General features: G+C 44.5%; 1 protein-coding gene across 4 annotated transcripts in view; it reads right to left on the bottom strand.

Annotated features, from left to right (window-relative positions):
- Positions 1-17,828, bottom strand: part of VAC14 (VAC14 component of PIKFYVE complex) — a 1,997,670-nt gene that overhangs the window by 302,260 nt on the left and 1,677,582 nt on the right. For all 4 annotated transcript variants that reach the window (XM_069654807.1, XM_069654798.1, XM_069654816.1 and 1 more), the window contains 2 exons: positions 9,789-9,963; positions 1,698-1,816 (listed from right to left, as the gene is read on the bottom strand). In XM_069654807.1, the coding sequence (XP_069510908.1) occupies positions 1,698-1,816; positions 9,789-9,963 (294 nt within the window). The remainder of the gene's footprint in view (positions 1-1,697; positions 1,817-9,788; positions 9,964-17,828) is intronic.

Raw genomic sequence — 17,828 nt, 5'->3', positions numbered from 1 at the left:
TGCTCTGATGCCAACTAACTGCAGATCCCACTCATGACTCTTCCAAACCTTCAGCTCCACTCCTTACTTTATGTCATAGCAAAGACATGAAGTGAGGAGTGGATACTTTCTGGTTAGCTACTCCCTCTCAGCATACACCCCTTCATCTAGACTTGAACATGTTCCCACAGCACTCTTCAGAAACTTCTCGCACAACTTTCCTCCACTGGAATCTCCTCTCACAGAATTCCTCCAGTCCCAATTCTTCTCGCAGTCTTACTTCACTCTGATCTCTTCTCTCGCCAATTGCTGTAGTCCAACCTCATGTCTGTCAGTGTTGCTCCACTCTAAGGTCTTTTCACAGTATGCACTCATGTCTCTCAGTGTTCCCTGGACCTAACATCTTCTCTTGCAGCATTCCTCCAATCCCACATCGTCTCTCCTATTGTTCAGTATTCATCGACCCCTAGCTTTTTCCACAGTTTCTGCACTTCGACCTCTGCTCAGTCTTTGTCCACTAAAGCTAATTTCACAGTATTGCTCCAATCAAACATCTCTCACAGTTTTTTGACACCCTACCTTCTTTTCATGCAGTACTCCTTCATGCTAAACCCATTCTATCTTAGTGTTCAGTAGTCCTTTCTTCCAACCTCAACTCTTCCATTTTCTTCTACTACAACCTCTTCGCACAGTACATCTTTATGCTAAGTGTTCCCTCACACTCCTATCTGTTACGCTCTTATCATAGTATTTCTTTGCTCAATGCTCTTTTCTCAACATTATTCTAATCAAAGCTGGCCTAAAACATGTTTCCATCCCATCTCTGTCCACTCAGACACAACCAATTATTTCTGAATGATCAATTGCTATCTCTGTTGCCATTGTCCTAGGACTTCCGAAGTTCACAATACTACACCCAGCATTTCTCACCCTGGATTATATACGTCCTAACTATTCCTTCTTAGAAGGGCTCCACTTTTTGCCTGTGCTTTTTAAATGTCCCTGTTTGAGTTCCATTCGCTACTTATTTCACTACATAAGGCAAGCACTCTACTGGTTTCCTCTCAGTGCTCTTCCACTGAACTCTGTGGCCTGCATCCTTATCAAATAGTGGTTGCACCTCATAACAAAAGGTGTGTGTGACGGTGCGCAGCACAGCAACAACCTGGATACTGGGAATCCCAGTATCCAGGTTCTTGTTGTGCTGGGATTAGATAGCCCATTCACAGAAGACATGTTTCCATGCAGAGATGCAACACCAGCACAGCTTTAGTGTGTATGCAGGATGGTAAAAAGACATCAGGACAGAGAAAATATAGAACAGCAAAAGGGCCATGGTCAAAAGCAAAATGAACATGGTAATATTTAAGAGCAAGATTGTTAAAAAAGAGAGGAAGGTATAAGAGGGAAAAGGTTTGCTGGAATGCGAGTTTTGGAGTGTAATAATACAGCAAACAAAAGATAAGCGCCAAAGTAGTACATGAGAGGGAAATAAAAAAAATTAAATGAGAAACGTCTTTTCAGGTTGTAGAAACAAGGGCGGACAAATGAGAGTAAAGTGGCTGAAAGAGAAATAGTACGTGCAGAACACCAGCTGACAGGTAGAGGAAGCAATATGAGAAATTTTTGACTTGAGCAAAGATTGTGAAGTCGCGATAATAAAGGCAAGAAGAGAGGGTAAGAACCAATGGCGACATGTCCAGGACCAAAAAGGATACAACTTCTGGATGAGATCATAGGCATGCTTGTAGTTCTGGGTCAGGAAGCAGAGGGAGACGGTGGCCACAGGATTATGACACCAGGAGCGGTAAAGGCAGCAGAACAGGTTACGGCTTTCCTGTGAAGGGGACAAAAAAAAGATGCTCTTGAACCACACGTTACTGGGTGGCTGGGAGGAGATATTAGCACATCACAGGTGACAGGCAAATGCGTCATGAGCAAATTGTGTATTAAGTCCCAAAAAGATGGATTTGGTCATCCATTCACTGTCTGCCCCCACAAGTGCACTACGAAACAGCACCCCATTAACGTCAGACTGCTATCACCTGCCATGCCAACATTCAGTATGTGCAGGCAATTTGTGGTTAGTCAAGCAATAGTTGCATGAAGACTAGCATCACTGAGTGGCAGTTTTGCAGAGTACAAGACCAACACCATAGCATCAGGAGCAACAGCCCTGTGGCAGTGGATGGATTTAAATAAAAAAAGGTGCAGTACAATACTTGGCAGTCGACCAAAGATAGAGCAGGTACTAGATTCTTCCTAAAACACTAACACAATGTTTGATCATTTAATTAAGAGGGCTAGTATGCTGTGCCCCATGGGAATACATTAAGGAGATATCGAAGTGGGTATTGGGGTAAGGTACAATTTATCTTACCTTCGGTGAACACATGTGGGCATGCTCGTTATTCAATGCACAGCAGGACTCATACATGGTTTTAACTCGTGCTTAGAGTGGTGATATTAGTATATACGGGAAGGAGAGCCCTAACCAGACTCAGGTCTGAGGACCATTTACAAATGTGTACAAGAAGGGGGGGGGTGTCCTGACTGGAGAAGACTAAGCCAACTGCAGCTTATTAATTGCAGTCTAAGTTTAAAGACAATGTGCTATCTTTGGGTGTCACAATTTATATATTACCAAGGATAGCAGTACATGAAAAAACCGTAATAATCCACATGTGTTAGATCATTAGTTTGCGAGAGAACAGCTTTTATTAAATGGCTGTCCTTATTCTTTTACACATTTTGTGAAGGAGTTGTAAGTACAATATACAGGGGTGTACATTTTTCACCCAAATCACACATCAAAATACAAACAAATGCAGAAGAAAGGCATGTAGCAGAGAATAAAGCAAAGTCAAACATGCACATGCTGTGTGTTGTCACTAGTACAAAACATGACAGAAGTATAAAGGCATCCTGTTGTTGCTGATACATTCTGTTTTTCTAATTGTAGATCAATTTAACTCCACAGGTTTACAACAGGTTTACCCAATGCAACATGTAACTGGTGAAACCTAAATAATCCTCAAAAGTAAAGTCCTTGGATGGGTCTAACTAAGCCAGGCTAAAGGGTGACCAAAAAGTAGTTGATCAATGTCACTGAAGTAAATCTCTACTAAGATTTAAGGGGGACCCCGCCACACCGCTAGGGTAAAGGAGTCCCAGGACGTTTCGACTTTAGTGGGTCACAGCCTTCTTCATGGAGCCAAGGAAAGGAGTCCCCTGTGGAAGATCAAGGGGAGCTAGGGTTACTGAAGTGAAATATCAAAAGTGTAGAAAACGCACAGTGGTTAAAAAGGCATGTACATAAACATGTCATTGTCACAAAGAAACAAGACCCCATGATTAAAACTAGAGAGAACATGTCTAGTTTTACTCGTGTTGGTGGACAGAGACTGGCCTCACATCGGCCTGGGTTCTGGATAGATGCCAGAGGCTAGTGGAAATGTAATGAAATAAAATACTCCCCTGAAAATTAAAAAAGGCATATAGCCATAATACACTAGATGGAGGAATGGATGTACACTGGAAGGGCTCTAGTGCAAAATCTGCCCAACTACCCCTCCATTGCCCGATGTCAGATACATGAAGTGAGTAAATAATGGAGGTAAAAATAATTTTACCTTTAGATGGTGCTGCAAAACAACCCCATTGTGATCTGTTGCTGCTATGCAGTGTGTGGGCTGAAAATGGCGTGCTGGAAGGAGCCTAGCATGCTGGATCTGAAAGGAGCTGCAAGCGTCTGCCTGAACAGAGAAACAGTCAAATTAGTAAAACGGCATAAATTGTGCCTGATCTGGAGGGCGGATAGAGGGCCAGACAGTGGCTGGCTAGCAGAACGATTATTTACCTTTCGTTCGGGAGCTGTAAGAAATACGGCGCTCCGGCTGCCTGCAGGCGTCCAAGAAGGAGCTGTGCGGCATTGCAGGGTTGCAGGGTACTGCGCATGCGCCTAAGTATATGCACTGATCCGGCGCGCATGCGTAGTAGAGCTCTGTAGGGCCAGCGTCTTGGTCGCCCGCCAACGGCCCCATGAATGCGGAAGTGAGCTGCCGTGAGACCGAGGCCCAGAGCGCTGCAGTCGGCAGCTGTTTGTGTTACAGGTAGCGTACGGACAGCTCCATATAGCTGAAGTAAACGTCTACTGTCACATTGGAGGCAAGGGACCTTTCTGAAAGGAGGGGGGAATATGGACCCAAACAACCGATGGGTTGTGAAACCGGGCAAAGGCGCATTGCCCCAGATTAGTGATGACGAACAAGAGACAAGAAAGGGAGGTTTGTCTCAAAATGTCAATAAAGTTGATGTCCCTGTATGGTGTAATTGACGTGTCCCGCCCATATGCACTAGAAGGAGTGGGGGACGTATGGGCTCCTATGTGTGGGCGGAATGAGGAATGTCAAATGCGCTCTATGGATGCAAGGCATGGAGATTATTAGAAATGGCTCTGGGGTTGTGCTTCATTAAGGCCTTTTGTGATGGCCTGAAGTTTGTACATCCACCAGGACTCTTTAAAATTCAAGGAATTGATGAGGTTGCTGGTGTTGTGTACTTTGTCAGCAACCCACCATATGAAACTGTCCGGGTTGTGCTAGTATTCGAGGAAGTGTGGTACCAGTGGTGCCGTGATGATTTTGCACCGAATGCGGGACCGGTGTTCCCCAATTCTCTTGTGAACCGGTCTTGATGTTTGCCCCACATATCTTAGCCCGCAGGGGCATTCAATGATGTAGATCACATTGCTAGATTTGCAATTAGAGAAGTGCCTTAATCTCCATTCCTTAGTGCCAATGTTGAAGGGGGTCATTTTTTTGGTCTGTTTGCATACAGTACAATTGCCACACGGATGGTGACCATCGATTTCCCTAAGATTCCATAAGGTAGATCTAGTGCTGTTTTTGCTCATCCTAGCATGGGTAAGCATGTCCTTAAGGTTCTTAGATCTCTGCAAGGCCATTCTTGGTAAAGGTTCTTCCGGCAAGCTGAGCTGAATAAGTGGCCAGAATTTTCTTATAAGGCCTTTGAGCTTGGTTGTATTAGGACCGAATGTGGTGACACAGGCCATAATGTTGTCTTCTTGGTTACTGTGAATTTTGGGTGCAAGTAAAGCTTCACGGGGCGTGAACCTGGCTCTCTTCATGGTATCTCTGAGCAGTTTTTTGGGGTAACCTCTGGCTTTCAACTTCTCTTCTAGGGCAGACGCGTTTGTTTTGAATTCTGCAATGTCTGTGCAGTTTCTACACACCCGTAGACACTGTCCATATGGGAGGTTGTCTCTTAGATTGCGCGGGTGGTTGCTTGTATAGTGAAGGACTGTATTCCGATCAGTTTCCTTTTTGAACATGGTGCATTCCAATTGATTGTTTTTGGGTTTGATGGTCAAGTCAAGGAAATTGATGCTGGAATTGCTGCTGTTGATGGTAAATTTTATTTCTTCCGTACAGTTATTGATCCAGTTGAAAAAGTTTGTCAAGTTGTCCTCCTCTCCTTTCCAGATAAAAATAATATCATCAATGTACCTGTGCCAAAGCACTATGCTGTCCAGAAATGGGTTACATGTATTCAGTACATTGTTGTATTCATATTCTGCCATAAAGATGATCGCCATGCTCGGGGCGAATGCTGCTCCCATGGCTGTCCCTCGGATTTGCAGGTAGAAAGTATCCTCAAATTGAAAAAAGTTGTTAGTGAGTGCAAGTTCCAATAACTCAGCTAGAAAGTTGGTGGGGACTCTCGTTTGCGACATATGATGCGTGAGATGATGTCTAATGCATTCAATCGCTGAATCTTGTGGAATACTGGTGTAGAGGCTGTTTATGTCCATGGTAACTAATATGTCTTCAGAGGGGTTGAAAGGTTGATGCTCAAATATGTTGATAGTTGACATGGTATCTCGCAAATAAGTTGGTGTTTTTTGGCTCAGGGGTTTAAGGAAGAAATCAATGAATTTTCCAATCGGTTCCAAAATCGAGCCGCAGCCCGACACTATAGGTCAGCCGGGTGGCGTAGTCTGGTTTTTATGAAGTTTGGGAAGGGCGTAAAATGCGGGGGTCCGCCCTTCCGAGTTATTCAAAAAGATTTCCTCTTTTTCAGATATCCAATTGTTGGACAAGGCAAATTCTGTAGTTTCTTTGATTTTCATTTTTATTCCTGCAGTAGGGTCTTTGCGTAGTTTTTTATAGTTATCCTATATTGTCGGGCTGCGGCTCGATTTTGGAACCGATTGGAAAATTAATTGTTTTTTTCCTTAAACCCCTGAGCCAAAAAACACCAACTTATTTGCGAGATACCATGTCAACTATCAACATATTTGAGCATCAACCTTTCAACCCCTCTGAAGACATATTAGATACCATGGTATAAACAACCTTGACACCAGTATTCCACAAGATTCAGCGATTGAATGCATTAGACATCATCTCACGCATCATATGTGATGTCGCAAACGAGAGTCCCCACCAACTTTCTAGCTGAGTTATTGGAACTTGCACTCACTAACAACTTTTTTCAATTTGAGGATACTTTCTACCTGCAAATTCGAGGGACAGCCATGGGAGCAGCATTCGCCCCGAGCATGGCGATCATCTTTATGGCAGAATATGAATACAACAATGTACTGAATACACAAAACCCATTTCTGGACAGCATAGTGCTTTGGCACAGGTACATTGATGATATTATTTTTATCTGGAAAGGAGAGGAGGACAACTTGACAAACTTTTTCAACTGGATCAATAACTGTACGGAAGAAATAAAATTTACCACCAACAGCAGCAATTCCAGCATCAATTTCCTTGACTTGACCATCAAACCCAAAAACAATCAATTGGAATGCACCATGTTCAAAAAGGAAACTGATCGGAATACAGTCCTTCACTATACAAGCAACCACCCGCGCAATCTAAGAGACAACCTCCCATATGGACAGTTTCTACGGGTGCGTAGAAACTGCACAGACATTGCAGAATTGAAAACAAACGCGTCTGCCCTAGAAGAGAAGTTGAAAGCCAGAGGTTACCCCAAAAAACTGCTCAGAGATACCATGAAGAGAGCCAGGTTCACGCCCCGTGAAGCTTTACTTGCACCCAAAATTCACAGTAACCAAGAAGACAACATTATGGCCTGTGACACCACATTCGGTCCTAATACAACCAAGCTCAAAGGCCTTATAAGAAAATTCTGGCCACTTATTCAGCTCAGCTTGCCGGAAGAACCTATACCAAGAATGGCCTTGCGGGGATCCAAGAACCTTAAGGACATGCTTACACATGCTAGGATGAGCAAAAACAGCACTAGATCTACCTTATGGAATCTTAGGGAAATCAATGGTCACCATCCGTGTGGCAATTGTACTGTATGCAAACAGACCAAAAAAATGACCTCCTTCAACATCGGCACTAAGGAATGGAGATTAAGGCACTTCTCTAATTGCAAATCTAGCAATGTGATCTACATCATTGAATGCCCCTGCGGGCTAAGATATGTGGGGCAAACATCAAGACCGGTTCACAAGAGAATTGGGGAACACCGGTCCCGCATTCGGTGCAAAACCATCACGGCACCACTGGTACCACACTTCCTCGAATACCAGCACAACCCGGACAGTTTCATATGGTGGGTTGCTGACAAAGTACACAACACCAGCAACCTCATCAATTCCTTGAATTTTAAAGAGTCCTGGTGGATGTACAAACTTCAGGCCATCACAAAAGGCCTTAATGAAGCACAGCCCCAGAGCCATTTCTAATGATCTCCATGCCTTGCATCCATAGAGCGCATTTGACATTCCTCATTCCGCCCACACATAGGAGCCCATACGTCCCCCACTCCTTCTAGTGCATATGGGCGGGACACGTCAATTACACCATACAGGGACATCAACTTTATTGACATTTTGAGACAAACCTCCCTTTCTTTCCTCTTGTTCGTCATCACTAATCTGGGGCAATGCGCCTTTGCCCGGTTTCACAACCCATCGGTTGTTTGGGTCCATATTACCCCCTGCTTTCAGAAAGGTCCCTTGCCTCCAATGTGACAGTAGACGTTTACTTCAGCTATACGGAGCTGTCCGTACGCTACCTGTAACACAAACAGCTGCCGACTGCAGCGCTCTGGGCCTCGGTCTCACGGCAGCTCACTTCCGCATTCCTGGGGCCGTTGCCGGGCGACCAAGACGCCGGCCCTACAGAGCTCTACTACGCATGCGCGCCAGATCAGTGCATATACTTAGGCGCATGCGCAGTACCCTGCAACCCTGCAATGCCGCACAGCTCCTTCTCGGACGCCTGCAGGCAGCCGGAGCGCCGTATTTCTTACAGCTCCCGAACGAAAGGTAAATCATCGTTCTGCTAGCCAGCCACTGTCTGGCCCTCTATCCGCCCTCCAGATCAGGCACAATTCATGCCGTTTTACTAATTTGACTGTTTCTCTGTTCAGGTAGACGCTTGCAGCTCCTTTCAGATCCAGCATGCTAGGCTCCTTCCAGCACGCCATTTTCAGCCCACACACTGCATAGCAGCAACAGATCACAATGGGGTTGTTTTGCAGCACCATCCAAAGGTAACATTATTTTTACCTCCATTATTTACTCACTTCATGTATCTGACATCGGGCAATGGAGGGGTAGTTGGGCAGATTTTGCACTAGAGCCCTTCCAGTGTACATCCACTCCTCCATCTATTGTATTATGGCTACATACCTTTTTAATTTTCAAGGGAGTATTTTATTTTATTACATTTCCACTAGCCTCTGGCATCTATCCAGAACCCAGGCCGATGTGAGGCCAGTCTCTGTCCACCAACACGAGTAAAACTAGACATGTTCTCTCTAGTTTTAATAATGGGGTCTTGTTTCTTTGTGACAATGACATGTTTATGTACATGCCTTTTTAACCACTGTGCGTTTTCTACACTTTTGATATTTCACTTCAGTAACCCTAGCTCCCCTTGATCTTCCACAGGGGACTCCTTTCCTTGGCTCCATGAAGAAGGCTGTGACCCACTAAAGCCGAAACGTCCTGGGACTCCTTTACCCTAGCGGTGTGGCGGGGTCCCCCTTAAATCTTAGTAGAGATTTACTTCAGTGACGTCGATCAACTACTTTTTGGTCACCCTTTAGCCTAGCTTAGTTAGACCCATCCAAGGACTTTACTTTTGACAATTATTTAGGTTTCACCAGTTACATGTTGCATTGGGTAAACCTGTTGTAAACCTGTTGAGTTAAATTGATCTACAATTAGAAAAACAGAATGTATCAGCAACAACAGGATGCCTTTATACTTCTGTCATGTTTTGTACTAGTGACAACACACAGCATGTGCATGTTTGACTTTGCTTTATTCTCTGCTACATGCCTTTCTTCTGCATTTGTTTGTATTTTGATGTGTGATTTGGGTGAAAAATGTACACCCCTGTATATTGTACTCACAACTCCTTCACAAAATGTGTAAAAGAATAAGGACAGCCACTTAATAAAAGCTGTTCTCTCGCAAACTAATGATCTAGCACATGTGGATTATTACGTTTTTTTCATGTACTGCTATCCTTGGTAATATATAAATTGTGACACCCAAAGATAGCACATTGTCTTTAAACTTAGACTGCAATTAATACGCTGCAGTCGGCTTAGACTTCTCCAGTCAGGACACCCCCCCCTTCTTGTACACATTTAGAGTGGTGATATAGCACAAGGCTAGGCCTAGACTGTCGCGGCCGAAGGAAGGGATACCCACAGGCCAGCCTGATGGCAGAATCACTTTTTGTACCCACGTATCAGATAGCTGGATGCACCATTTAACCTACCGGCGTCTTCAGGTCTTTCAACTGGTTCCGCAGCTGGAAGAGCTCAGAGGATGTTAAGAGGATGGTGTTGAGAGTCTGGACCATGATAGAGGCAAATTTGAGGTCTTCTTCCTGAAGCAGGATGTCCGCCATGGAGTGGAATATGTTCTCTGCATTCAGGAGGAGACAGAGTTGCCTGAATGTGAAAAAAAAGTAAAAAGGAAGTGTTAACACTTATGTATTTTTATTTGAAACTATATTTAGGCTATGGGATGTCTGAGTGTAATTCCCAACCATGTAGTCTTTAACATGGGTACCTAGTAGAATGCATTCGATATTATCAGGCAATAAGCAGGATTCACAATTAAATGCAGAAAATTACGCTGGGTTTGGATTTCCGTGCTTCACGGCAGGCCTTATCTTTGTTATAGTACTTGTGAATACATTGCATAAACCAAGCCTTTGATTTTATGCTAACAGTCTGGGAAGTGATCCAAGTGGTCCCATTTGTTGTGATAAACACTAAATGCTCTAGTAAACAAAAAACAATAAGTACGGGACTACCGTAAAATTCAATGCTTCCGGCACAGCATGAACCGTAGCGCGATAGAATGCAGCTCACAACTGGGTGAAGGGTCAAGGCAACCTATTGCCGACCTTGCTTCAGCATAAACAAGTTCTTCCATCTCTGAAAGATACTGAACACTGATAATGGCCCGATGATCGAAACAGCTTTTTACTTCTGTTAGATATTATGCTAATAGGGGGTGTCGACAGCTTATTCTCAGATAGTATAAAAGAGCTGTCTTCAGAAGATGAGCAGGAGATTAGAGGTTCTGATGGGGCCGGCAAAGGAAGACATAAGGTATGCTGGGAGGACATTCCATAAAGAAGCACAGGGCCATTATCCTCTATCGAGTACTGAGGGGTCGAAGTGCCTCCTTTTTTCCTTGCTTGATTGTAGAGGAGCCACTTAATTGGATTTGTGGCTTTTTTGAGGCATTGGAGTCCTCAAAGGACTATGGCTATTTGCTTTTGAGAAGAACAACAATTTTCAATTGAACAGCATGGGTTATTAAACCTTACCCATAGCAGTAAGTTCACTACCTATTCACAATGGACTATTATTGGCTGACACCATGGGCACTTCCAATTTACACTGCATCCTTTTTTGGAATTTTTCTTGGATTGTGCAGACCGCTGAAGGCATCCAGTCCTCTCCAGCCCTCATCTCCCGACTTTCTAAAGATAGTGAGTATGAGAGGTTTTACCCATCATTGATATCACATTGAGAAAGGATTGAGCTATTGAAAATGGCAGGTGCATCTATGAAGATTGCATAGTGAGCTCTGATGAGGTTTCCTAGTGAAATCTGGTGAGGCAGGCAGTTACCTTTAAGGTGGCTGTGATGTTTCTCAGAAGGTTGATTAGTCTTGAGTAGACTTTCAGGCAATGACAATGATTGCTGCATATTCATTAATAAGCTTTTGCATAGCAAGTGTCTTGTGTGTAGTGACAATAATGGTAGCAATGTTTATTATTTTTCATAATTAAAAGATGTGCATTATACATTACAGTGTAAGAAGCATTCATTGTTCATTACTGAGAATTTTGTCAGAAGCATTTAAACATGAACATTATGCATGGGGCATCTATTTGAAATGCTGTGTATTGATATGTTATAACTGGTCTTTAATACACACAAAAAGGGATACTGGAATGTTTTAGCAGTGGACCATCAATAACATATATCTGACATTAGTAAGCAACTCCTGTGCAGATGACTGAGAAGCAGCCACCCACTGCAGGGGGTTGATTGCCTGCTCTCTTTACTGCTGCACATTGACAGGTACATGTTTTTCCTTTCCTCTATTCCTACCACAGCACCTGGTGTGGGGTCTTGGACACTCCCGTCAGGGTGGAGGGAAGGCACCGCGAGGTAGAGGTGACAAAATTCACATCAACACAACCCCGGTGGGAGGGATCACATTCTTACATCATGTACAAACTGGAAAAAACGACAACAGTAGCCGGTTAAAGGAGATTCAGGAGCACGTTTAGCAGCTACCCTGTTTAGCAGCAAGAGGGTAAAACTTGGGCCCCAACAATTGACCCAACCATAGGGCAAAGTTTACCGTCTTTATAATCAAACAAAATGACAGGGATTACATTAGAACAGCATGTCATTTCCAAAGCTCTAATCCTCCAAACGTGTGTCACAATGTTTTAACCATACACAACGCCACAAGAGCAAGTTGCATCCCCCAAAACCAGGGAAGGGGATTGGTCAATTTAGGAAAACTATATATGTAATACGTAGGGGTTCGTTTGGTTATTGGATCGCCATATCGTGTGGCTCCTCCTAGGACCACCTCTAAAGGTAACAAATAGAAAGTTGCAGATTAGCAGGGAAACTGTTGGCCCCTGCCACATAATATGCCTTATCGTGAAAAGTAACTAAAGATTGGACAAAACGTGTCTTCCCAGCCACGGGACATTGGACAGCTACCAGGCTGAGTGAACCTTTTCAAGGCAATGGGAACGATCTCAAAGGTGCTGGACGTTCCCATAATGTTGCCATCCCTGATCGCCCCAAGCCCCAAGAGAGTACATCCAGTTTTGAACCTGTGTAGTAATTGTAACTTTCCACCTCTGGTTCGATGGTAACAGCTTTCCTCCATCTACCTTGAGTGAATAGGCATTGTCATGTTCTTCCAGGTCCCGTGTGTAGGGACCACGAAATGGAGCTCTCCTGCTTGCAATTATGAGGATTTTAAGATATATTTCTTGCAGGCTTCTTGTCGCCTTGCTAAACTAAAATGTTCTGTCTCTGCTCGTCCTTGGCTAGGATGTGCACTGTGTCTGTGCTGGAAGCTCAGTCTGTCTGCCTCTAGCTGAATCAGGCTGGCAGCTTCTCTATGTATTCGAAGTCTGCCTCACCTTCCCCATTCACTTCAGTGCACCTATGGCCTCCATCTTTGTTTTTATTGTTTTCAATGTTAGTCGCAGTTAAGCATCTGCAAGCTAGATATATGCATTCTTGGCATCTTGCTGGTTCTGCTTAGAAAAGGATATGCGTGTGTGTGTGTGTGTGTGTGTGTCAGTCCTCTATCTGCATGAGTCATAAGCATCTGTTTCATGTCTAGCAGTAATAAACTAATGAGTGTTCGTGTAGCTTTGTGTGTGGATACCTATATGTTTCATGTCTATGTGCACCTATGTCACGATGTCAGTGATGTCATCAGTTTTTCAAGGTTAACGTCAGTCAACTTGTTCGGTTGAAGACAAATATCTCATCCATATTGTCAGTTGGGTATGGTTTGAATGGTTGCCTGAGGGAGTAAAGTTTCTCACATCTGTGATACATCGACGGTGGTGATGAAGGGCCTAGACGTGATGTGCATCTGTCATTTCTCTGCCTTCTGGCTGCTAGTTGGGTGGGGGTCAGAAGGGCACACTTGAACCTCTGTCTTCAATCCCCACGATGGTCGACCACACTCCCTGGATACTCCCTCTATTCACGTACAGCTTTGGGAGCCAGACCTTAGTTATTTATCTGAGGTGTCCATGGTACTTTGCATGGTCGTCCAGACTCCAGGCCAAATAACTGCAATCTCCACTCAAGTTGCACCATGCCCATTTTTCACCAATCCCAATATTCACTTGTGTTGAAGGGAAACTCGAACACTGTTCCTGACGGGAACAGAGGACACTGCATCAGCTGTGATTTCAGCGCATTACGTGTCTTTGTTTCTTGATCTTCTTCTGGTCTAAGGCCAATAATACTTTCATCCCTATAGTCTTTTCAGTGGGTTTCTTGCATTGTGATATTGCTACTATGATAATGCAGAAGGCGAATAATACTAGTATCAATGCTGCTACTAGTGCTTTCAGTCCATTGGCCGTCCATGATGGAATCCAAAAAAAGATGTATGACAACCAGTTGTCATCCTTTCCTGCAGCATTCGTCTCTGCCTCCATTTTAGCATGCAGGTCTTAGAGTTGAGTGATAGCATCTGTCAGTGTCCCATTCTCTTCATCGCGGGCGGGTAAAAAAATGTACAGCAAGAAGGCCCGACTTTCAGCGCAAATGCCTCCTTCCATAGCAAGAAGGTCTAGAACATATTGGTTCTGTAAGGCCATAATCCTGACAGCTCTCAATTCTTCTTTGATGGCATTGAACCCATTAACGGTTACATTTATCGCCTGCATCAGCTCCCATCGTGTGATCTGGAGCCATTTCGTATTCACATTCGCTTGGATCGCCGGAACAATGGACGCAAAGAATATCTCAGTCCTGCTGAACAGCCTATGTTCTGGTGTACTGCATCCAATGAATCTTCCATTTTTGATGACGCATAGTTTCCCCTCTCCACTCTTGTCAGCTCTACAGATCTCTTCTTCCTTTGATGAGCATCCATTTTAGGGAATCCATTGACTTGCATGTCATTCTAGGGTACTACTAATGCTGGTGTGTTCAGCTGTATGAGAGAACATATCCCTGCCCAGTTAGGTGACAATTGCATGTATGCCTTTGATTAGCAGGCCCAGTAGGGATCCATTAGCACTGCAATACCGACCCTCATGCCAGGTATCTACGATATCTGCTTGCATCCTTTAATTTCTCCAACCTTCAATGGACCATCCTTCTGGAAACAAAATGAAGCACTCTCGAGTAGTATAAATGGCATAGGACCTGCTTCATTCTCTACCCAACTTTGCACTTTCTCCCCATTCCTTGAGGCAGTCGTTTTCTTTCTGTACTATTTCTACTAGAACTTTTAGGAGCACGTGTGCTTTGTTCCCAACCATTCCCTCTTTCCATCCTTCTGTTGTATAGATATGTCTATTTACGAATAGCTGTGGTCTTTCCCAGCATCCTGGCATTCCTCCTATTTCCTTGTGTCCTGTCTTGGGGCATTTATTGGACATTTGTATGACATTGTAATTCCTTGTGTGTCACTATCTTGGCTGCCCCCTTGTGTGGGCCATCAGGAATGTACTCTTTTGTCTTCCCAGTGCTCCAGTAGAAATCTATCAGGTCTTGAGTCTTCATGTAACTGTCTTCAAACGAGAACGTCTTCTGAGACATCCATCTTAATGTGGCCCATCCCCCTTGAAATCAGCCTCTGGTGGTGCAGAGCGACCGATGCATGAGGCCTTTTGCTCTGGCGCATGAGGCACTGATCTGGCGGTTGGAATTTCAGTTGCTACGATTGTTCTGAATATACTCATGACATAGGGGATGAGAGAGCATACACAACAGCTCTCCTTCATAGTTTCTTTGCCCACTTCTGTCATGTGTTTGTACCACATGTTGTTGGCTATAGGGGCCGAATAAGTTATATACAAATGTACCTGGTCAAAGTCTACATCTACAATGCGTTTAAGTCTTTTTACTTCTTTGGCAGCATTGGTCATCTGCCCAGATATGGCTTCCATAAAAGCATGGATAGAAGTTGTGTTGGTAATGGTCACAGCATGGGCATGCGAAAATCAAATCCTTCATAGATGAGGGTAAAGAAGTAGAGACAACAGAAGGCACAAAACATCAATAGAGCAGTTTGAATTACAGTTCCCATTTTGTAGCACCAGCTGTCCTCTGTGTTATTCTGAAAATCAGTGAGAGTCCCCTGAAAAGCCTAAGAAATTCATAATTATTGTTTTAGTGTGTTAGATTAAGCTCTTCGTCTAAAGTTTTGGGTGAGTGCTGCATAAAACAACCGCTCCCACACCAAACAGATTCTAGCACTACTTAGTAACGTTATGACAGAGGGGTCTCTGTAGGTTAGACGTGGGTAGGTTTATGCTACGTAAAGCAGAAAAGCATGAAAAAACAATCTAGGTAGGATCATCCATTCAGTCTCAGATTCAATTGTAAATCTAATAAAGTGCTCCGCCAAGGTTGTGTGCAGGTATGGAATCATGTATTTGAACAGTCCTTTTACATTCACGACAAATACCTAGTGTGAGAAAACAGTGTGCCTAATCTAATTCTGCTTTTTGTTCTTCCCTATTGATTTTATTTATTGGACATTTGTATGGCGCCTATACACAAGTGTTTCAAGGCGCCACAAGACAAAAAAGGGGGAGGGGCAGAGGAGAAAACAACAATAATAATGGTCCTGCTAGGCTTTGTGAAATCAGAACCAGGCAGTGCAGTGACAAAAGTGGAGGGGGCGGGGCGGGTGTCCTGAGACGAGGGAAGGAGAGCCGAAGTGTAGGAAGGCTCATCCCCAGGGGCTGGGCAAGTGCTGAGGGGAGGCAGAGGGGCAAGTGCCAGTGGGAAAAGTGAGAGAGATAACTAATGAGAGCACAAGGGGAACAGAGTCAGGGCTAGTCAGGGAAGGGAATCACAAGAGAAAGTGGGGTTAGCAGGGTGCTGGGATAGACTGGATGAGGGAGGGTCTGGGCATAATAGTCGGCCTGCTCGTTCTGATATGTTGGCTGATGTGAGATTCCCCCATTATGTTGCATTCTGCCCCTGCTTCTGCACATTCGAGCTATGTGGCCTATCCTCCCACACAGCCAACATTGTATTGGACACCAATTGGTCTCGGCTGTCCCGCATTAAGTCCATCTCCACCCTGTTGCATAGGGTATACAAACACTACTCCCCAAGGTACTCCTCCCCGTCCCCTTGGCCAGTGGTTTGCTTCGCCCCTTCCTACGGAGCCTAGTGATCTAGTAATGGAAACTGTGCCAGTCTCATTCCTCTGTCATGTCTCCCCATGTCTTTAGTGGCTGTAAACACCCTGGGCATCTCTGCCTGTTTCTATCCTGGCAAGGCTGAGTGTTATGGGCAGATTTTGTTGGTCACTGTGGCATAGGTGGAGACAGCTGGGTTTTATTGTGAATGGAACCCCCAAGATGGCACCTGCATTCTGCTGTAACATTGCAGTTACTCGGTAGGTATTCACACGGTTCATTGGCTCCATCCCCTGATGTCAGAACTACTCATAAGGCTTCCAGGACTGTAGCACCATGCGTTGCTACATTTCATAGCGAATGCTCGTAAGTCTCGATCCTTATCTGTCCTTACACTGCTTGCTCCACTGAGCCTTCTCTGCATTTTTTTACATGCCCTCCTTCTCTTGTAGGTCTCATGCAATACTGCAACAGCCATTCCGATCCTCACAGCTTGCCTCCGACTTCCGCGTTCTTCCAGGTAGGAACGCTACCGACTATCACTATAGCAACCGCTTTGTTTGTTGAGCGGAAATCTTTGTCGCTTACTTTTTAATCCACAGACACACGGTATGTTACTGCGAAGCGTCAGCCCACCAGATTAATTGCTAAATCGCTACGTCTGCCCATCGCGGAACGGATCAAACCGGCTAGAGTTCCAGCCCGATGGCGGCCTTTCTTGTTACCAAACACTGTTGCTTAGCAACAGGTAGGAAGGGTCCTTTCTCTCTCTGCCTTGTACATCTCTGTCCTGTCCTTTAACATTTTTCTTTTTTCTATAGACGCATGCCGCTACCGATCCTTCCAACCTACAGACATCTAGATGTCCTTTTGCAGCCAATCAAATCAGACTGGGTACACTCATAGTTTCAAGTTGTTCTCCGGTTCACTGTGAATTTCTGCTCTAGTAACCATTTACTATCATTCACTGCAGTGTTCTACTTCATTGCTGCAACTCCTCCAAGGCATCATGGCATTCGGGATCCTCCTGTACTCCAGCCACGTAACTGAAGGAATCTGAAATCATCTTGAGAAGACAAACAGGGTTTTCTTCCCTCACAGGGTTTCCCTGGAAATCTTGCTCTCTGTGCGTCCCTTACCGGAGCAGAGGAGCAGGGTGACCAGGAGGGCTCTCATCTCCTCCAACGGCAATCTCAGATTCAGGTCAGTGGGACTGTATTCAAACTTGCCACTTTGCATAGAGCACTACTGTTCGCTATTGGTCACAGATAGCAACGCCACCCAAATACACCCTCTGGAATGTATCAGATGCAGCAGTTGGTGGCTGCTGTGCAGTCGCTAACGGTTCCATGTGTTAATATCCCCGCAAAAATATTGCCATACAAAAATATCACCATATTTTTGCGGTGATAT

The sequence above is a fragment of the Ambystoma mexicanum genome, chromosome 1p (assembly GCF_040938575.1).
Source record: "Ambystoma mexicanum isolate Mex_15411 chromosome 1p, UKY_AmexF1_1, whole genome shotgun sequence".
Classification (NCBI taxonomy): Eukaryota; Metazoa; Chordata; class Amphibia; order Caudata; family Ambystomatidae; genus Ambystoma; species Ambystoma mexicanum.
The sequence above is the reverse complement of the archived record's forward strand: the minus strand, read 5'-3'. Positions and strand labels throughout refer to the sequence as shown.